This window comes from Typopeltis vanoorti, chromosome 17 (genome assembly GCF_054136105.1).
Source record: "Typopeltis vanoorti isolate ZY-2024b chromosome 17, IOZ_Tvanoo_1.0, whole genome shotgun sequence".
Taxonomy (NCBI): domain Eukaryota; kingdom Metazoa; phylum Arthropoda; class Arachnida; order Uropygi; family Thelyphonidae; genus Typopeltis; species Typopeltis vanoorti.
In genome coordinates this window covers 114,079,948-114,103,565 of record NC_143565.1, presented here as the reverse complement: position 1 = coordinate 114,103,565, position 23,618 = coordinate 114,079,948, and the positions used below count along the sequence as shown (strand labels likewise).

The 23,618-nt window shown below is 35.5% G+C and overlaps 1 protein-coding gene across 2 annotated transcripts in view; it reads left to right on the top strand.

Annotated features, from left to right (window-relative positions):
• Window positions 1-23,618, top strand: part of Msh6 (DNA mismatch repair protein Msh6) — a 429,489-nt gene that overhangs the window by 156,063 nt on the left and 249,808 nt on the right. For both annotated transcript variants that reach the window (XM_090406801.1, XM_090406800.1), the window contains exons 10-12: window positions 3,416-3,490; window positions 17,090-17,225; window positions 22,426-22,565. In XM_090406801.1, the coding sequence (XP_090262927.1) occupies window positions 3,416-3,490; window positions 17,090-17,225; window positions 22,426-22,565 (351 nt within the window). The remainder of the gene's footprint in view (window positions 1-3,415; window positions 3,491-17,089; window positions 17,226-22,425; window positions 22,566-23,618) is intronic.

The following is a 23,618-nucleotide window of genomic DNA, read 5'->3' as shown; positions in this document are numbered from 1 at the left end:
TGTTGATGGCATCCTTCCAGACTTTTTTACTCACCTTGGCCCAAGAGCAAAATCATGGCTATCTAATTTCTTTTCCGCAATAATAAGTGATGAAATGACTCTCAGAACTTTAGCGTGAATCAAAGATAATAGCTTCGCCAAAACCAAGTAAGTCAACTGGTGTCCCTAATACTTACTGCTGTATAGCATTGCTGTGCACTCCTTACAAAGCAGAACATTTATCCTATAGGATGGATTGCCACAAAGATCTGTCCTTGCCCCAGCTTTATTCAACCTATACACAAGCGATATCTCTCTAACAGCTAACTGAAGGTTATCTATTCTGATGACATAGCTATTTTAACCAAAACAGTATCTTCCAAGGCCTTGAGGAAACCCTGATCTCACTACAAAATTACTTTGAAATCTGGAGACTATCTCCTCATCCCAGCAAAACTGTTGTTTCAGCTTTCCATTTAAAGAACAACAAGGTTCATAGAAAACTAAAAATGAACTTCTGCAAGAGGACTCTAATCCATGAAAGTAATCTTTGTTACCTTGGTGTTACACTTGACCATAATCGAACATACTAAAAACATTTGGAAAAAACTAAGTTAAAGATGTGTGCCAGGAACTACAACAAGCTCACAGGCACAACTTGGGGTGTAATGCCTTGACTAAGAAAAACAGCCTTGATTCTGGTTTACCCAATTGCCGAGTGTTATAAAGATAAAACTTTTTTGCATTTGAGGTTTCTTTCTAGTATCATTCTGATATTGAAGCTACCTTCTCTTCCATTTTTCCATTTATCATAAATTTTGGATACCTTTTATTTCCTTTTCTTTTTTTCAATTTTATCCTTTCCAGTATAATTCAAAGCACTAATTAATTTCTGAGTTCAGGAATATATCTGCTTTCATAAATGTGTTATAAATTAAAGATGCCAAGAAATTCTTGGTTTAATCCTTTATCCAAGTGTAAGCAAACAAACTTGTGACTGATAATTTCCGGACTGGGCAACTTGTATATATAGAAGCTAACGACTTCACGGCACCTGCCTTAGAGTATATGGGAAGGGTCACTACCCAGACTGGTTTCAACCTTTACTGAGGTCTAATCAGTGGGAGCCGAGAGCCAGACCCAGAAAGTAATGCCAGGGTTGAAGTAATGCAGAAGTCAAATTTCCATATACTATAAATTAAAAATGCCAATAAGTTATATTCTTGGTTTAATCCTTTATCTATGTGTAAGCAAACAAGGTTTGCACCTGAAGTAATTTCATGAGTGGGCCGGGAATGATAGTGAACCTTCCCATAATGCAAGCATTATACATGTCTGTAAGGATGCTTTGCATTATGGGATACCAAGACAGGTGACGTGAAGTCATTAGCTTCTATATATCAGTTGCCCAGTCCTGAAATTACTTCTGGTGCAAACTTTGTTTGCTTACACTTGGATAAAGGATTAAACTAAGAATATAATTTCTTGGCATCTTTAATTTCATAAATGTGGTTAAATAGTTTTCCTTAGCTCTTCTATCCCTGTTATAGTTTCAGATAACATTACCATCATTACTCTATTGAAAAGTTCCATAGATCATTCATTTTGTCATTTCTTTAATTTTTACTTCTGATTTGATGTATTATTAGGTCTTATTTCCTTGCACTTATTATTAGCCAGGTTTCTTTGACTGTGTACTTATTTTGTTTAAAGGTTTTTATATTGTGATTTATTTTTTGCTTGTGAACAGATTAATTTATCGTTATAGTATATTTAAGTTTGCTTTTTTATTTAACGTTAATTTAATATAAAAAGCCTACTTGGATTTTTATAGATATGAGGGTAGCCTGAAAAGTTATTGGCCTTGACCAATAACTTTTCAGTTATTGGTCAAGGCCAATAAGGAATGATTGCAACATTATGCAATCATTCCTTATTCAGTTGTTATTCAATCATTATATTAATGATGTTAGAAAGGATTTACCAGGAGACATATGGCTGCATGATGATGATGTTAAGGTACGAGGTGGTCTGAAAAGTTCTCTGCCTCTACCATAGATTGCAACACTATCTGTAAGATTTTTTTTTCCCTAAGTTGGTACATCTGTCATAAGCATCCATGTGAAATTGCAAGTCATTCTATCAAGTAGTTTGTTTTATACAGCTGTCTGAAGCAAAAGTGTTGTCTTGTATCCCTTGAAATGGATAAAATTGATTATCACGCGGTTATAAAATTCGTTGTAAAAGCATGTTTAAATGCCAAAAGAAATTCGTTTGAAGTTCATTAAAGTTCACGGGCACTCTTCTCCTTCATTTTCGACAATTCAGAAATGGGCTGCCAAGTTTAAACGTGGCCATACCAGCCTTGAAGATGATCCACATGAAGGATGTCCAAAAAGTGTAACAACACCAGAAATCATTGATCGAGTGCACGATATGGTATTGGATGAGCAGTGAGTCAAAGTGCTTGAAATTGCTGAGCCTATAGGCATTTCAAAAGAACATGTAGGATATATTTTGCATGAAGAATTGCAAATGAAAAAGCTTTGTGCAAAATGGATGCTGCGCTTGCTCACAGCAGATCAAAAATGCACTGACATGAAAATCTCTGAACAGTGCTTGGAGCGTTTTAACAAGATTAAAACTGATTTTTTCGATTTATTACTATGGATGAGACTTGGATTCACCATTACACACCAGAATCCAAACAGCAGTCAAAACAGGACAGAAGCCGGTTGTTCAGTGCCAAAAGTCGGTTCCATCAGCAGGAAAGGTCATGGCATCGGTGTTTTGGGATGCTAAATGCATTTTTTATATTAATTATCTTGATATATAAAATGAAAAGGGTAAAACAATAACCTAGGAATATTATTTCGATCTTTTAACCAGACTACATGAAAAAATTCATGAGAAAAACCTCAGTTTTCAGAAGAAAAAATAATCTTTCATTAGGACAATGCACCTGCCCACAAAGGTGTTTTGACAGTGGGAAAATTAAAGGATCTGCACTATGAATTGTTGGAACATCCACCCTATTCCCCGGATTTGGCTCCCTCTGACTTCTCTCTTCCTAAAACTCTTCCTTGCTGGTCAGCATTTTTCTTCGGATCAAGAGGTGATTGCAGCCATAGAGGGGTATTTTGCAGATCTTACTGAGAACCACTACAGGGATGGGATAATGGTGCTGAAGCATCGCTGGAATAAATGTGTTAGTCTTATCTCCCTCCTTTTATGTTGAAAAATAAAAATAATTTTGAAATTATGAATTCATTTCTCATTGTTAGGCCGAGAACTTTTCAGATCACCCTCATAATTATATTTTATGAATATCGTTATTATGGTTGTTTTGTCTAATTCGTGCGAATATAATTATATTGTTTTTATGCACGTGCTTATTTTATTGTTTTGATTATTATTATTTATTTTACATATTTAGGTTGGAAAATTTTATGAATTATACCATATGGATGCAATCATTGGAGTAAATGAGCTTGGATTAGTATATATGAAAGTAAGTATTATTTAATGGGAAAATCCATATAGACACTTTTTCTCTCTTGCATATAAAAAGGTAGAAAAGTATCTATATGTTTTTTTTAAACAATAATCTGAACATAAATTTCTCATTATATATCTTGTTAACAGTCAGCTCAAACGTAGTACTAGTATGCTTAAGGGTCAAAGCTGTATAACTGAGAGGAGACCTCCACATAGCCTTTAAAGGAATGCGGAGAACCGACCAGGGCTTCTGACCTAATGTCCAATCCTCACCTTCTCGTGGTGCACCCTGTTGGGTATCTACTTTGATACTGAACGAACGAGGATGGGCTGGCAATTTGGGATTTAGCCGACCAAATTGTATTCTTATTGGTTAATCCAAAATAAAAAATGATGGTACAACATGACAAAATTTCATGCCGGCTGGGGCGTCGCCCGGTTAAACAAGGCCCCCGTTGTTTTCGCCAGGGAACCAGGGCGAACAGCGAAAAGTCAGCTACTGGAACAAATCTGAAAACAAACCCCAACTCAACATCACCAGAGTTAAAGATCGGTACTATCAACGTAAGAAGCCTGAATGGCAAAGAAATGGAGCTAGCTGAGGAATTAGATAAGTACCAGATCGACATAATAGGGGTGACTGAAACAAAAAAGACCAAAACTGGTGAGATCTTTCTGAGCAATAAATACAAAATGTTATATTCAGGCAATAACAATCAAGGAAAAGAAGGAGTAGCCATAGTATTCAACACAAAATATGAGGCTAATCTTCTTGAATGGCAGTCAGTCTCAAGTAGAGTAATGTGGGCAAATATGAGAATGGGGAACTGGACAATGAGACTTATTTGTGCCTATGGTCCCACAGAAGGTTCTACTAAGGTAGAAGTGGAGGAATTTTTTGAGGCTTTAGAAAAAGCAACTGACACAATGAAAAAGGAAAAGTTGGTCCTTGTTGGGGATCTAAATAGTAGAGTAGGAAATGATTGTGAGACATACAAAAATATTTTGGGAAAATTTGGAGAAAAGAGCAAAGCTAATAATAATGGCAAATATCTGTTGGATTTCTGCTCAGGACATGGACTGGTTATTACTAACACCATGTTCCAACATAAAAATGTGCACAAATTCACATGGAGAGAAGAGGCTAGGAATAAGAAAAGTCTCATTGACTATGTTATTGTTGATAGTGATGTTTTCTCCCTGGTGCAGGACACCAGAGTGTACAGAGGATTTGAAATTGGAAGTGATCACTATTTAGTCTTGAGCAGGATAAAATTGAATTTCATATTGAGAAGAATAACATGTAAGAAAGTTTTAAAGCGAATAAAAGTTGAGCAGCTCTCAGATGTAAACTGTAGACTAAAATACAGAAATATTATTGAAAAGAAAATGAAAGAGTTTGAGAACAGGAATCAAACTTTGGAGATTCAGTGGCAAACTCTGAAGGAAACATTGATTGATTCTGCCAGAGAGGCATGTGGTGAGGTTGTGTGCAAAGATAAAAAAATCAGAACTCCCTGGTGGACACAGGAAGTTAAAGAGGCAGTGAAGGAAAAGAAGAAAGCATATCAAAAGTTCCTGGCAAATAAGTCAGCTTTTACTCTTACAGAATACAGAGACAAATGTAAGAAAGCTAAACAGTGTGTAAAACTAGCTAAACAAAAGTCATGGGAGGACTTTGGCAAGAATATAGAAAATAAATATCAAGAAGGTGGCAAAATATTCTGGAGGTTGTTGAAGAAGCTTAGGAATGGAGGAAAGAGTGCTGTAAAAGGAATTAGAGATGATAAAGGTGAAATGAAAACAGGAGAAAAAGATATCCTTGAAGTATGGAGTAATTACTTTGAAAAACTGCTAAATGAAACAAGCAGTGATGACAGCACGGTGATAAAAAACACTGACCAGGCATGCAGTCAGGAATACATATCCATACTTGAAGTAGAAAAAGCCATCAAAGGCTTGAAATGTGGAAAGGCAGCAGGAGTAGATGATATTCGACCAGAAATGCTGAAGTATGGTGGTATAAGAGTCTTACAGTGGCTGCACTGCATAGTTCAGAAAGCCTGGACAGAGGGACGAATTCCCGATGATTGGAGTAGAGCTCTCATAGTACCCATATATAAAAAGGGAAATAAAACTGAATGTGAGAATTACAGAGGTATTTCCCTACTGAGTGTTCCTGGCAAGATCTATGCAAGTATACTTGAGAAACGGTTGAGAAGAATTGTGGAAGAAAAGCTTGGTGAAGAACAAGCTGGATTCAGGCCAAATAGAGGCTGTCAGGATCAGATCTTCACTTTACGACAAATAGTCGAGAAAGCATGGGAATATAACAAAGATCTGTATTTAAGTTTTGTCGATTTGGAAAAGGCATATGACAAGGTGCCAAGAGAGAAGCTATTCAATACGCTGCAGTTATATGGTGTCAATGGGGCATTATATCAAGCAATACTTAGTCTTTATTTGAGTTGTGAGTCAGCAGTTAGAATTGAAGGAAGTACAGGAAGATGGTTTAATGTTAAATCTGGTGTGAGACAAGGATGTACATTATCCCCTCTGTTATTCATTATCTATATGGATCACATTATGAAGGAATGTGGTATTAAACCTGATATCAAAATTGGAGATGTTAATGTCAGCTCTTTGCTTTATGCGGATGATGTTATACTTCTAAATAAATCCGCTACAAGTCTGCAAGATTCTCTGACTAAATTGAATAGCTGTTGTAATAGATATGGTATGAAGGTCAGCAATAAAAAGACAAAGACAATGAAAATAGGCAGAATCACTGAAAATGTCAACTGTGTTGTGAATGGAGAGCCTGTGGAACAAGTAAAACATTTCAGCTACTTAGGCACAATTTTTACTGAAGATGGTAAACTAAATATAGAAATAGACAACAGAATCAGCAAAGCTGGTATCGTGGGAAGTCAATTGAATAAATTCATATGGAATAAGAAAGAAATTAGTCGGAACACTAAATTAGCTGTATACAAGACTGTGTTCAAACCAATTTTAACTTATGGATCTGAGATCTGGGTCAGAAGTAAAACACTTGACCAAAGACTAGAGACCACAGATATGAGAGTCCTGAGAAAGATTAGAGGCGTGAACAGATGGCATCAATGGCAATATCATATTAAAAATGAGGATATTATGAAAGAACTTGACATTGTCAGCATCCAGGAATGCGTTAGCAGAGCTAATCTCAGATGGTATGGTCACTTAAATAGAATGGGAGAGGAAAGATTAGCAAAACAAGTGTTCTCTGCCAGGTTGGCAGGAAAACGACCCAGAGGAAGACCAAGATATAGGTGGATTGATACGGTACAAAGTGCCTTAGACGATAGAAATATAAGATCTGATAATGTTGGAGTCTTGACAAGTAACAGACTGATTTGGAGGAAAATTGTAGATAGGAAGTTAGTAATGATGTAATTTTTTCATGTAGTACTGTCATATCCTGTACACCCCTTGAGGGTACATGGCAGGAATTTGATGATGATGATGATGATGATCTTATCACACATGGGATTGCTATGAAAATATTAAACTGAGTTTTAAAAAAATTCATTTCATTTGTTCATTTTTGATATGTTACATTTGAGCTGACTGTTAACAAGATATATAATGAGAAATTTATATTCAGATTAATGTTTAAAATAAACACTTGCTTTAAATAACATTAACAGACCCCCCCCTCCCCAAAAAAAAACAAAAAGAAAGAAAGAAAAATACTAGAATTCATATCAGAAATCTAATTTGGTTCTTTGGAATAAGTCATGTTACATGCTCTTCAAGTCTAATGGACACATCTGAGTGCAGGGAATGCCTAGAGAATACAGTCAAGCTTTGTTGTAACAAGCACAGAAATAATGAGATCATGACTGTAATGAACAAAAAGCCATAATGATCTTAATTTATGCATATTCCATACAAATTGTCACTTTTGTGAGCATAGTACATGAATATACTATACAAATTTTGGTAACAATGCAAAATTAACTGGGCTATTAATGGACAAGAATGTTATAAACTGGCCCGTAATGAGCCTAATACTTGGATATACTATACAAATTTTGATAACTATGCAAACATTCTTAATTGTTCGGGTAGTTCTGAGAATATCAATTCTTGGAATAGATAACAGTGATGAAAGGAATGAGTTAGCTTTTATGACCACCTCCATCAGATTATGGACTGGTTTATAACAATCTTGTCATTCATTGTCTGTCTCTCTGGCCCTTCTCCCTCATCCAAACACTTCTTTTCAGCCATTTTCTGCCCACTGCTGGATGAAGGCCTCTTCCAGTTCCTTCCACTTTTCTCTGTTCTTGGCAATAGTTGACCAATTTTTCCCAACAAAATTTGACAATTCATCGTTCCATCTTCTTTTATGATGTCCTCAGCCTCGTTTCCCTTCTTTTGGAACCTAAACACCGCTGCATGTAAAATCAGTTAAAAATGAATCCTTTCATTGGAAACATGGCTACTATGCCTCTCAGTTTGCAAAAAGTCAAAATTGTTCATGAGTCAACACGGTATAAGAAATGTTGAAGTGTGTAAAAAAGTTTTCTTTGTCCTCTTCAACTTATCAACATTGTGGAAGAATAAAGATGCTTACATATCAGCACTGGAAAACAACATGACCAAAACAAAAAAATTAAAAAATGCAAGCTTACAAATGTCAATGAAGCATTGATTCAGTGGTTCACTACACAAAGAAGTGCTGGATTCTCAATAGACAGCCTGATCTTGAAAGCTCATGCCGAAAAATTTGCTGAACAATTTGGATGTGGCACCTTAAGATTTTCAGATGCCACATTTCAGGACTGGGGCAACTCATATAGAGGCAATGACTTCACATCACTTGCTTTAGTATCCCATAATACAAAGCACATATCTTTACAGACATGTATAATTCATTATGTATATAAATCATTGCCTATTTTTAAAAATAATTAAAATCATGTTTATTATTAATTAGTATTGTTTTTAATTATGAAGAAAGCAGTTGTGTTTAGTGTATGGTTTTAAAATTATGGACAAATAAATTGTGTTTAATATTAAGTGTATTGTCGTTTATACAAGCATATTCATACAAATAATATCTCATCATCATCAAATTCCTGACATGTACCCTCAAGGGGTATACAGGATATGATAGTACTACATGTACTATCATATTTTACTACATGAAAAATTTACGTCATTACTGACTTCATATCTACAATTTTCCTCCAAGTACAGGAAGATGGTTTAATGTTAAATCCGGTGTGAGACAAGGATGTACATTATCCCCTCTGTTATTCATTATCTATATGGATCACATTATGAAGAAAAGTTATTAAGCATGATATCAAAATTGGAGATGTTAATGTCAGCTCTTTGCTTTATGTGGATGATGTTATACTTCTAAATAAATCTGCTACAAGTCTGCAAGATTCTCTGACTAATTTGAATAACTGTTGTAATAGATATGGTATGAAGGTCAGCAATAAAACAAAGACAATGAAAATAAGCAGAATCATTGAAAATGTTAACTGTGTTGTGAATGGAGAACCTGTGGAAAACAAGTAAAACATTTCAGCTACTTAGGCACGATTTTTAGTGAAGATGGTAAATTAAATATAGAAATAGACAACAGAATCAACAAAGCTGGTATGGTGGGAAGTCAATTGAATAAATTCATATGGAATAAGAGAGAAATTAGTCGGAACACTAAATTAGCTGTATACAAGACAGTGTTCAAACCAGTTTTAACTTATGGATCTGAGAGCTGGGTCAGAAGTAAAACACTTGACCAAAGACTAGAGACTGCAGATATGAGAGTCCTGAGAAAGATTAGAGGCGTGAACAGGTGGCATCAATGGCAATATCATATTAAAAATGAGGATATTAGGAAAGAACTTGGCATTGTCAGCATCCAGGAATGCGTTAGCAGAGCTAATCTCAGGTGGTATGGTCACTTAAATAGAATGGGAGAGAAAAGATTAGCAAAACAAGTGTTCTCTGCAAGGTTGGCAGCAAAATGACTCAGAGGAAGACCAAGATATAAGTGGATTGATACGGTACAAAGCCTTAGATGATAGAAATATAAGATCTGTTAATGTTGGAGTCTTGACAAGTAACAGACTAATTTGGAGGAAAATTATAGATAGGAAGTTAGTAATGATGTAATTTTTTTCATGTAGTACTATCATATCCTGTACACCCCTTGAGGGTACATGGCAGGAATTTGATGATGATGATGAATTTTCCTCCAAATCAGCATTATCGGATCTTATGAATCTATCGTCTGAGGCACATTGTACCATATCAATTGTTATGTCGTTGTTTTTCTTATTTTTATATCTTTCCTTTCTATCTTTCAATCACTATTTTTCAGATAACAGGCCTAATATACTTACAGCTAGGATTGTTTCCTCTTCAGATACTGGCAAATTTATATTATGCTGCACCCGCCAGTATCCTATAGCAGAAAAGATCCTTACTCAGGGAGACAATACTAGATTCTGAGGCATTCTTACACTATTTTTTACTTTAATATGGCTGTATAGATTTAGACTGCAGTCGTGACCGTACAAATCTATGATTATGTACTTTCTAATTTCTTCCTGCCAAAAGAGGTTCTATTTTTATAAGTGGTAATTTGGAATCGTAATCAGGCATGACTCAGGTATAGGCAAATAAATCATGTTTATTGGAATATCAAAGCAAAATACACTAAAGAATTCTGGCATTCAATTTATCTCAATACTAAATAAGGAAACTCGAGTTAAAATATCGACACACTTTAAATTTAAATTAAAGGTTATAAAGCATGTAAGACACAGTGACTGATAATTGGGATAGCAAATGATATGGTGTTAAGCTGAAATTCCCTTCTGCAAGCTATTCATAAGATAATATAACTAACATTCTAATGTTATATAAAGTCTACAGTCCTAATCTCGTTATGTCAAATCAATCACATACAACACTAAAGACCTACTCCAAACAATTCTTATTCTTAAAAGGAAGCTAATTATCTAATTAGAGTCTGTCCACAAAGTTCTTTAGAATAATGTTCATAATTTACATTCATTTTCTCTTTTCTCTTCTAAGGAATTCTAAACACAAAATAGAGTAATTCTACTTTACCGAACTCTTTCCGATGTCCTTCAGCACCACGTGTATATCTGGTTACTTTTTGTCTATTGGCTGTTCTTACGGAAGTGTAGGGGCTACGCTATCTTCATAATTACTGCTGATTACAGACTCGATTCTTTGTGTCTCGGGAAACATCTCTATTCCTCTCGATGGGACTCTTCAGCGAGGGCTCAATTCTGCTAGTTCTGGAAAATTTCACCTTCAGCTCTGCGTGGAATCCTACAACATTCTCCGGAAAGCTTGCCGTCCGACATCGCAGCACTGACGCTCCATCCTCCTTACTCAAACCACCAGCTAACTTCCGAACCAGGAAAAACGATAAGACGAGAGCGACCCGATATGGTGTTCATTCCCTTATATTCTTCGTTCAAGCGCACCCTTTTTTCGGGGTCCCCTTTGCACATGACCCCTATCTTTTCTCGTAACTGCTTCCAGCATTACGCTGGACACGTGTAGTTGTATACCTTCTATGAATTGTTACTTAACATTATCTGGTGACTCACAATTATTCTATACAGCTAAAGTGAGGCTTAAATAATATTAACAAATTCCTCTTTTAAGACAATCTCTAATTCGATCTTGGTATGATTACAATAGATTAAAATACATGGTACATAAAATAAAATGCAATTTTATACATGTGTGAAGAAGTTTCACTTTAATCTCAGCTGATGTGCAGGTATTTCTCTTTGTTTGTGTAGTTTAGTGTGTTAGACCCTGAATGAATGATTTCTTTACAAGATTCCTTCATTCAGGATCTAACACAATCCACAACCTATATCTTGGTTTTCCTCTGGGTCGTTTTCCAGCCCACCTGGCAAAGAACACTTGTTTTGCTATTCTTTCCTCGCCCATTCTGTTTAAGTGACCATACCACTTGAGATTAGCTCTGCTAATGTATTCCTGGATGCTGAGAGTGTCAAGTTCTTTCCTAATATCCTCGTTTTTAATATGATATTGCCATTGATGCCATCTGTTCACACCTTTATCTTTTTCAGGACTCTTCTCTAGTCTTTGGTCAAGTGTTTTACTTCTGACCCAGCTTTCAGATTCATAAGTTAAAACTGGTTTGAACACTGTCTTGTATATAGCTAATTTAGTGTTCCGACTAATTTCTCTCTTATTCCATATGAATTTATTCAATTGACTTCCTACCATACCAGCTTTGTTGATTCTGTTGTCTATTTCCATATTTAATTTACCATCTTCACTAAAAATCAGGCCTAAGTAGTTGAAATATTTTACTTGTTCCACAGGTTCTCCATTCAAAACACAGTGGACATTTTCAACGATTCTATCTATTTTCATTGTTTGTGTCTAGGTATGTGATTATATGATTTTTTCCTCTAATATTTCTTTTTTTAATATATTTTTTATCAAGTAGAGAATTTTAAAAAATAGGAGGTAGATTTAACTCATCACTTATGTAGTGAGCAATGTTTTTAACAAGGAAATTGCGGAACTCGTTATAAACAAGCTTGATTGTACTTTCATTGTCTCAGCAGTGAAGTTCACATTTGGGTTGTTTTAATAATAAATATGGATTAAACCTCCCAACTTTAGGTTACCATTAATAAAGAGGACCAGTGGAGGACGATATCCAAATTTTTTTCTAAAAATTAATCAAATGTTTTTTGCATGTTGCATCGAAACAGTTATTAAATCCAGAAACAAGGACAATAAAATGTGTTATTAATTGCTATCAGTAAAGATCTTCTATTTATATCTGTGTATGTGTGTGTTCCCATGACATTGGATACAGTAGTATCCATTTAGGCATTATATTGTCATTCAGAAAATTGATGATGATCATCATTCAAAATGATGATCATCATCAATTTTCAAATATGTATCTTCAAGGGATGTCCAAGTCAGGCACTCCCCACTAGACTGGATGCCAGAGTAATTCCCAGTAGGTTCACAGAAGGAACATAAACTCGGTTGGATGACTTTTTGGAGACTAGTGAGGAGAACACACTGAAAATGCTTTGGGAAGGAGTCAAGGCTATAATACAGGATGCAGCCAAGAAGTATCTTGGCCCAATAAGAAGTCTAAGAGACCTATTGATATCGAATTCAGCATGGGATCTAATTGAAAGAAGGCAGATGGAGAAGCGAGAGATACAGGAACTGAAGAATATAAGAGATTACATAGAGAAGTCAGAAAAGCCATTAGGCCAGTCAAGGAAAAGTTTTATACTAATAAATGTGAAGAAATAGTTCTAGATGAGGAGGCATAATTATAAAAGGATATTTTGTTATGTTCATGACCTAAAGTACAAGTTTAAACCCAGATTGAATGTCATCAAAGATGGGAATCAAGTATTATAACAGAAGAATTGGAAATCAGGAACAGATGGAATACTGTGAGGAAGTGTACAGTGGAGTGGATAAAGAAAATTTGGAAGAGCTCTCTAAACAGGAAAATTTTGATTTGGAATCTTCTCCACTTAGGCATGAGGAAAAAAGTAGTTAAATAGTTTAATAGCAATAAGGTCCCAAGTGCAGGTGAAATTCCAGCAGAGTTAATTAATGCTACAAGGGATGAAGGGATTAGATTGTTTCTTAGATTGATTACATGGAGATGGTAGTCAGGATCATGGCCTAGAGATTGGAAGAAGTTGGTTTTCATACCACTACATAAGAACGTAAGAAGAGGGATATGGAGGATTGAGAACTATAGAGCTATTAGTTTAATCTCTAATGCAAGCAAGATTTTATTAAAGATCATTCTAAATAAGATTGAGGCCAAAGTTGAGGCAGAGATGCCTGAAGAAACAAGCTGGTTTTAGGAAAGGTAAAGGTACCAGAGATCAGATTCTTTGCCTTAGACAGATCATAGAAAAGTATAAAGAATATAGAATTTCTATGGTAATGTGTTTCATTAATGGATATGTGTCTGGAGTGACTGATCTTCAGGAAATTGAAGCCTCCAGAAAAGCATACAACAGGATCACATGGTGAGAACTGGTGTGGCACATCACCAAGCATCTGAGTGACCATACAGCATTTGTTGATGTTCAATGAACAGTGGATGAAGGCTGTGTAGAAACCACTACGACAGTACTACATGATTAACACGTTCGCTGCCAACTACGAGTATACTCGTAGTTGGTAAACCAGCCACACAAGCCAGCTACGAGTATACTCGTATGACGCTTACTGCCGGCAACGAGATTACTGTACTAACCTTGAAGAAGTGAAAATGCTTGGCTTGTGGAGCTAGCATCAAAACTGTGTATTCTCATAGATGGTATATGCTCTGCACAAGCCAACTACGAGTATACTCGTATGACACTTACTGCCGGCAACGAGATTACCGTACTGACCTTGAAGAAGTGAAATTGCTCGGCATATGGGAACAGACTATGCCAAAGTAGCATGGCAGCGAACGTGTTAAGTTTACATGTGTTACTAATCTCCTGTCAACAATTTTCCTCCAAATCAGACTATTACTTATCAGCACACCAATATTGTCATATCTAATTTTTTTTTTTTTTTTTTTTTTTGTCATCTTAGAAACACTTGTTTTATTAACCTTTCTTGTTCCTTTAAAGCGACCATACCACTTTAGATTATCTCTGCTTACACATTCTTTAATGTTAACAGCATATCAAGTACCTTTCTAATATCTTCATTTTTAATATGATTCTACCACTGAGCCATCTGTTCACTCTCCTAATTTTTTTTCAGAACTCTCATATCTGTAGTCTTTGATCAGTTCTCGGATCCATAACTTAAAACTACTTTGAACACATTGCTAGTTTAGTGTTTTATCAAATTTCTCCTTTTCCATATAAATTTATTCAACTGGCTTCCAACAATTAGCTTTGCTTATTTCATTGTATACTCCCATATTTAATTGTTCTGTAGATTATCCATTGAGAATGCAGCTGAAGTTTTTCATGTTCCAGCTTTTTATTGCTGGAACATAAAACAAACAGCTGAGTTCAATATCTCCGACTCTAATATCAGGTTTATGGCTCTCTTTTGTAATGCTATTCATACACCCTCTGTCCAAAAAGAAACCGAACTTTTGATAGAAAATAAAACACAGGCCAATTATAATTATTCAAATAATTTATTTCAATCAATATACTCTCCCTCAGCTTCGATACAGCATTTGGTATGGTCAATTAATTTGTTAAATAAGTATTCTATATCGGTTTTTGGGATAGTGTTGATGGTCGTGGTTACTGCCGATTAAACATATTCAGTGGTGTCATATTGTTTTCCATTCATCGGCAAATGAAGTCGGGGGAAGAGAAAGAAGTCACAGAGTGCTAAATCAGGTGAATACGGCGAATGATCCAACACACAAACTTGGTTTTTGCTCAAAAACTGTCCCACAATGTTCAAACGATGAGATGGTGCATTATCGTGCAAAAGTTACCAGCTGCCTGCATCACAATATTGATGCCGTATGTGACGAATTCTTGCTATCAATTGCTTCAAAACTTAGAGATAAAACTTACCATTTGACCAGGCAGAACGAATTCTTTGTGGATAATGCCCTTGGAATCGTAGAAACAAATCAGCATTGTCTTTACTTTTGACTTCTCCTAGCAACTTTTTTTCGGATGCCCCTCTTCGGGTGGTTTCCACTCAGCACTCTGGCGCTTTGTTTCGGGTTCATACTCAAAACACCACGTTTCATCACCAATAACGATTGTTTCAAGGAAGTTTGAGCCCTTATGAGCGGTTTTAATGAGGTCCTTGCAGTGTTCAATTCGATACATTTTTTTTGGTCGTCAGTCAACTTTTGGGGAACAAATCGCGAATTCAATTTACGAAAGCCCAAACTCTTGGTCAAATTGTTGTGCACAGTTGATTTTGGAATCCCCAATTCATCTTCAGTCAATCGCATGGACGATTTCGGGCATTCTTTGATGAAATCACTCACTTTTTGGATATTAACTTTGCTCAGTTCAGTTTTTGGATGGCCTGGCTTTTCGTCATCCTCAAGCATCTCATGACCACTTTGAAATCGCTTAAACCACTCGTAAACTTGAGTACGAGATAAGCATTCATCACTGTATGCTTTTTGAAGCATTTGATGTGTTTCGGTAAAACTTTTACCAAGTTTAACACAAAAGTCAATCGCAGCTCTCTGTTTGAAACTCATTTTCCGACTGTTCATCAAAACACACTGTCACTCTTGGCACTATAACTTGGCTTCTAATGAAACTAATGTCATAAACAGTTGACACAACACTAATGAAGGTTGCCTATATCAACAGCAAAAAGACACAACAGGTGGCACCACTAGTTTCTTCTGTTTTCAAAAAGTTTGGCTTCTTTTTTGGACAGAGGGTGTATAAGACTGGAGATAGTGTGCCTCCTTATCTTACATCAGAAGTTACATCAAACATAATAAATTTAGTTTAATCCTTTATCCAAGTGTGAGCAAACAAAGTTTGCAACTGAAAATATCTTCAGGACTGGGGTAAGGTAGTGCAACACTGGACGACTCGTAGCAAAGGTGGAGCAAGCTAACATCACTCCTATCTCAGTATCTCCCATAATGCAAAACACATCTCCTTGCGGATATGCATGATGTTATGCATTAAGGAAAGGGCCACTACCCAGACTAGTTTCGACCTTTATTGAGGTCTCTTCAGTGGGAGCCAGGTCCAGAAGTGAAGATACCTGGCAGAAGCAATGATGAGGTCATCTTTACCTATAGGAGTTGTCAAAAGGTTTGCTACCTATTTATTAAATTACTCTGAATTTAGAGAAAGATGTTGAAAGTTTATTTTTCACTTGGTTAGACTATAATAAATTTAGTTTAATCCTTTATCCAAGTGTGAGCAAACAAAGTTTGCACCTGAAAATATCTTCAGGACTGGGGCAAGGTAGTACAACACCGGGAAACTTGTAGCAAAGGTGGACCAAGCTAACATCATAGGAGTGATGTTAGCTTGGTCCACCTTTGCTACAAGTTTCCCGGTGTTGTACTACCTTGCCCCAGTCCTGAAGATATTTTCAGGTGCAAACTTTGTTTGCTCACACTTGGATAAAGGATTAAACTAAATTTATTATAGTCTAACCAAGTGAAAAATAAACTTTTACATCAAACATCTTCCTATATTTCTTTCAATTCTAACTGCTGGCTTGCAGCTTAAATATAGAAGTTTGTAACTTGATGCATTAGGTATCTTGTATCAAAATTAATTTATTACATGGGTTCAGTTGTGTGTGTGTGTGCACGTGCACACACACATTACCTTGCTTATCTAATAGTTAAGTGGAATAAAAGCAAAAATTAAAATTTATATTTTTTTTCATTAACAGAATTCCTGTATTTAATTACAATTACTAGTATTGGAATTGTTTATACCATGTACCTAATCCTGAGGTATCTTGAATGGATGCATGCCTATGGACAAGAGTTCTTGTCACTTATATTATTTCAGGTGAACATAAAAGAATTGCTGCAAGAATTCATTATTTTTATTAGGGAGAATTTGCTCACTCTGGATTTCCTGAGATAGCCTATGGAAGGTATTCCAGTGCTCTCATTCAGAAGGGATATAAAGTGGGAAGAGTGGAACAGACTGAGACACCCCAAATGATGGAAGAACGTTGCAAACAGAGTTAGTGTATATATATATATATATATATATATATTTTTTTTTTTTTTTTTTAATTGAGTTGATATTTATTGAGTATAATATATTTAATATTAAATTGATATATAGATATCTTATCTCCATGATGGAACATTTTTTGTCATACTTTGCTTCTCAAGAAAGGGACCTAAGTTCAAATCCCCTCTGTTGCAGATTTTTTATTATTATTATTCAGGCAAGGATTAGTAGTTTTTCTTTTCACCTTTTCTCTGTTGACTATTTTCTTATGCAGCACATTACACAGACATGATAGGCAGTAAACATAAGAATGAACAGCTTAGCATGTGAAATGAGTTTACACTTAAAACTCTTCTCTATTTAGTGTGATTAGTTTTGTGTATTTAACTTTCACGTTTTTCAACAGAAAAGTGTAACACAAAAATCAAAAACAAATTTTATTGGAGAAATAATGAAAGCTTTTGAAAACAAGAATCAAATCTTAGAGATGTGTGAAGTTGTTTGCAAGGAATAGAAAAACCTGAACTTATTGGTGGACTTAAGGTTGTTTTGGGAAAAGAAGAAATTATATTGAAATCTTTGGCAAATAAATCAGCAAACAGCTTATGGAAGTGGCCTGAAAGATTGTAAAATGCAGTAGAATCCTTCCTTGCTTGCTTCCTTCCTGATTTACGCTTACACATAGACCCACACTTCACCATGCAGGTATTCAAAACAAAACCTGACAGAATAGGTTACTTACTCATTTCCAAAGTGTCCTATGTCTATATTTTGTAAGCATTCTTTTGGCCAGTTTTGCCTGCTTTGAGGGATGAAAAACCAAAATTTTCAGGAGAAAAAAACCCTCTATGAGACCAGCTAACTCACCATTTGATAGATAACACCTAATAAAAGGTTTCTCACATGAAAGACAGGATTCAAACCTGGATCTTTCCAGCCAAAGGGCTTGTCTATACCAACTGAGCTACAGAGGCTATATGCTATGTTGACTTCAACCAATTTCTGATACATTGCAACAGGAATATTCTTCCATTCCTCGTGTAAAGCTACCCCCCCCTTCAATTTCTGATGCTGATCGCTGTGGTCTGGAGCGAATACAGCATTCTAATTTGTCCCAAAGATGTTTAATGGGGGTTTTATGGACTCTGAGCCAGCCAGTCCAATACTTCAATGTTATTTTGTGGAAATCATGCTCAGACACACACACAGTATGGCATAGAGTATCGTTGTGCTGAAACATTCAAGGGTCACTGTTCCCCTTTCATGTCCCTTGTCCAAGCCTTGGTTCTCCCACAGGCGTGCCAAAATGTGCATGAGAAGAATCAAGTATACCGTAGTGGTTTGCATCCAGAACTCTGAGTATAGCACTTATACCAAGGCCCAAAATAGCTGCACGAAAACTATCAACACATCAAGAACTTAATTTTGAGAGAGCTAAAAGCAGGAAACTATGCATTCTCGTCTCTAGCCAAGGCCATTGGTCACAACTTTTGTCCGACACTTCTCCCACCACTATTATGTCCTGCATCTTCACGCATACATTGTTTCATTTTAGTAAACTTATGGAGACTATAACTGGGTAAGGAATAATTATTTAATTTCCTGACATTTTGACCTTCATATTAAGGTCATCATCTGGAGTATACACACACATGTATACAAAGACAAGCTACATTACATTTCTAATAATAAGCCAAAGTGACAATAATGTGATCAATTATTAATTATACTGACCTGACCTCTAGTGGGGAATAAAAACTACATTAAAGCTATATTCTCTTTAAAACATCATCACAGAATAAATTCATATAGATAGTTTTAATACAACAAAGTAGTGGCCTAATCCATAATTTAGCTATGGATTAGGTGTGATTATTGGAGTTATGATCCTGGATTGCTTACAGTCCTAATTATAATTAACTCTTAGACCAAAAGGTTAAGTGGGTAGAATATATGGCATCCATATTCTTGGGATTTTTAGACCATCATTATTGTTAAGATAGTGTGGTTGATAAGAATTTCACAGGCCTCCTTATATATACACTACTACCACATTTTGGTGTGATGTAAATAACAGGTGCCTTTCCATTCAATTCTATGCAGATTATTCAGGGCATGATCAGAAAGGCCAGATTTATCATAGTTATTAAATTTAATATGCTGTTTATGTTCCTTTTTTCTGATAGGAATTGTGCATCCTATTTCACCTATATAGGGCAAATTAATTACGGGTGCAATGAATACAGTATACTCCAGGGTGGGCCAGTGGAGGAAGTGGATCCTTGGATGAGTTGAATGAGTTTTTAATTTTGAAGGAGGTTTAAAGGTGGCATTAAGGTTGTATTTCTGTAGTATTCTCTTTATTTTATCTGATATACCTGTAATGTATGTAATGGCTACAGTTTTATTGTAATTTAGTTTATTTTTGTTTTTAAGTGGTCTTGTGAAGAATTTTGTTGATAGTATTTTGGCTGTAGGCCATTTTTCAGGAAAGTATTGCTGATAACTTTTAATTCATGTTTAAGTGCTTGTTCACTGGAGCAAATCTTCAAAGCCGTGTTTTTAGTCTGTTAATGACACCTAGTTTTTGTGTTGGGTGATGGTTGAAGTTTATGTGTATATATTGGCCAGTATATATATAGGCTTATGGTAAACAATGAAGTAAAGACTGCCAGAAAGAAGACATGCAACAAGTGTATCTAGAAAGGGAAGCGAGTTCTGACTTTCAATTTCAGTTGTGAATTGTATGCATTTGTGTTGTTTATTTAAGTGACTGAGGAAGGTATCTAATGTTGTTGTATTAAAACTATATGAATTTGTTCTCTGATAATACTTTAAATAGAATATAGCTTTGATGTAGTTTTTTTTTTTTTTTTCCTTCACTAGAGGTTAGGCCAGTGTAATTAATGATTGTTCAAATCATTGTCACTTTGGCTTAATGTTACTTAGAAATGTAATATAGCTTGTCTTTGTTTGTGTGTGTGTATATATGTGTATACTCCAGATGATGACCTTAATATGAAGGTCGAAATGTTGGGAAATTAAATAATTATTCCTAACACGTTTGTAGTCTCCATAATGTTACTAAAATGAATACTGATCACCATGTAACACTAAAAGAAAAGATCATCACCCATAGAAAGGCCTATCTCTGACTTCCTACTTCTTCTCCAATTCTTGTGCTGTTTATTTTGGTAAATGTACTCTAAACATTCCAAACACAGTGTCCAGTTTTTCCTTTTACAGAAAAATTTTGCTTAAATTGGATACCAAAAAGTATCCTGCCCAGACAACATTTCTCTGGCTGTTCTGAAGGTCTGTACTCTAGAGTTGACTCCCATTCTATATTGTCTTTTTATATTTGCTTATCCCACTGGTGTCTTCCCTGTAATCTGGAAATTAGCTTACATTCAATTCACTACTGTCTAATTTCTCTCACTCGTTTCATTCCAAGTAATGGAAAGAGCCATTAACACTCAACTGCTATGCTACCTTGAGGACTCTCAGCTAATAAATGACTTCCAGTATGGATTCTGTCATTGTCAATCAACAGGCGATCTACACATGTATGTCACCTATATCTGGACAAATGCCACAGAAAAGTTTGACAAGTCAAGGTTTGCCTTACACCTCCAAGGCCTTTGAGTGGGTCTGGCACAAAGACTTGTTACGTAAATTCATCATTCAGTCGGCCCTAACTTCTGCAGTTTGACTGCCAGCTTTTAGATTGGGTACCCATTTCATGTAATGGTGGATGATTGTATTCTAACTATACAATCAATGCTGGGTTCTACAAGGCTCTGTTCTCTTACCCATCTTATTCCTTCTATGTATATAAATGATCTACTCCAACACACTACCCATCCAATGCATAGTTTTGCTTACAACTGCACATTGCATTCCTCCTTTTCATTTGGCAAACCTGGCAATGTGCAAATCACCAGAGCCTTAACCACTATATCTTAAATTCAGATCTCCAGTACATTCATCAGTGAGGTTTGGATAGTCAATGCTAGCAAAACATAGCACTCTCACAAAAAATTACTCTTCTCTTCTAGCCTTACTTTGACAACACCCAAATCCCTATGCACGATGAGATTTATCTTCTTGGGATAACACCAACCTCAAATCTCTCTTTGCACAAATATCTGCTTCTAAAAAAAAAAAAAAAGTTTTCTTTTTTGCTTTTTATGCTTTCTTTTTATGTCGAGATGTTACTTTAACCTCAAACAGCTTCTAACTTTATACAAATCTATCCAACAGTTGAATGTTGCTCTCACATCTGGAGTGGTGTTTTTAAGAGCTCTGTAAAGATACTGAACTCTGTACAGAAAAGTGTGGTTAGACTGATTAAAGACTCCTCTCTCACCAATATGCTCCATTCACTTTCATGCATCTTTCACTGCTTGCATATTCTAGAAATACTTCTACAGCCACTGTTCATCATAAATAATACCCCCACTCTGTCAAATCTTTTCAGATGCATGTAGCAACTAATCAACACTCTCTCACTGTGCATTTTAAAACTCATAGAACAAATTTCTCCTCCTCTTCATTCATCCCTAATTATACTGCCAAAGTTAAAATCTCCCATAATTATCATTCACTTTGCACTCGCTAAACTGATCTGCTCATCAAGTTAACCATTTCCTGCTCATCACCCTCTGTGTTCCTTGGCTTATGGTAACATCCCACTAAATATCTTGTCCTGTCTGCCTCCACCCACACTATACACTTTCAAAACTGTTGATGCTATTTCCTTTTAAATTCTTCACTCCGAGACGACTCAACTCATCACTTATCACCTGCTAAGCTTTCTATGTACTGTAATGTAGCTTGTCTCTTTTTATATACACCAGTTTCCATAAATTAAGGAACAAAGAGAAAAATCTCAATAACTTGGCAAGGTGAGCATATGAAAGTCAAGTACCCTATTTGCCTTCCTCTCCTGCCAAAACATAATATCCATTTAATTTAATATCTGTTTGAATTTTTTTGCCAATAAAAGTGATCAAATTGAAACCAAAACTGAGGGGACATTTTCAAATATTCATTGGAAATTTTATTAAATTTCAGGAAGAGCAGATTCATTGCAGTATATTTATTTAATTTTGATTTTATGTATTTTTTCCAAAAACTTACTTATTATGGTATTATATTAGTTCTTGATTCTGTTTTATTCACTATTTTGAATATTGCTTTTCAGTTGCCAAACCAACTAAATTTGATAAAGTCGTTAGACGTGAGATTTGTCGCATTACTACTAAAGGCACACAGACATTTAGTTTTCAAGATGGACAGCCAACTGATATCAGTAGTGCCTACCTTATGGCGCTTACTGAAAAAGTAAGTTTTTGTACATTGTGAATAATATGTTGCATGTACTATCTTAAATCTGAATCATGCTTCTTTTTGTTGGAAAATTTTAATTGTTGGAACTGTTTCTAGCTAGTTGACAGCAATGTTGTTGGCAAAAAGAAATTTGCAAAGTTCGGAGCTTCAATTAATTATATGGCAATGATAGGGCCATGGGACACACTCATTGACAGTCATAGCAAATTATAGAGATAGAATTAACTGACCTAGCATTATTAAAGTTAGGTTCATGAGAAGCTATTCACTTGAACATAACAGGTCTTACATGTAAAGAAAGATGAGATGTGATGTTAAATTGTTAACCCACTTTCAGTTGGAAACCTCTGATAGAGGCTCTTTACATCCTAAACAGGATGTGAAGGATCTTTATCGATTTTCAGGATGAATTAGATGGTCTCATATAGAGATGAGAACTTTTCTCCCAGAAAAACACTCAATTTATAGACATAATATGCTGACCTCATAACGTTAGTTGCTTTGCCATAAGTGAATAGTTACTAATGGAGGTACACTTGGTGGCCAAAAAATTAGACATTATTTACCAAATCCAATTGATCAGAATTAAATATTCATTGTGATTAAGCAACATAAACTCAGAAATCATGGTGACTAATGCATCAAATAGTTAAATATGACCCTTTGATGTTTTCACTAAGAAACTATACAAACAGTGAAGTTGTATGCTGAAACAGTCCCAGCAGAACTGAGAGTTTCAAAAACAGCAAGAAACAGAACTACAAAAATGCCTTGCAATGCAATTGGTGTTACTAAAATACGTGAAATTTATTCAATGGCAAAGAATAAAATTATGTGAATATACATTCGACTCTGACATACTACTGAAAAATCCCAACCAAAGCATCATGGGTACAGTGCTATGCTAAAAGAAATTCACTATACCAGAATATCTGTTATAATAAAGTTTCTGTGATTACTACGAGTTTTCTATGGTGACAGTTAACTGTACTTTGAAATGGAAATATGGATGCTAACAGGGTTATCTGTGCTTATGGTCTCATACTG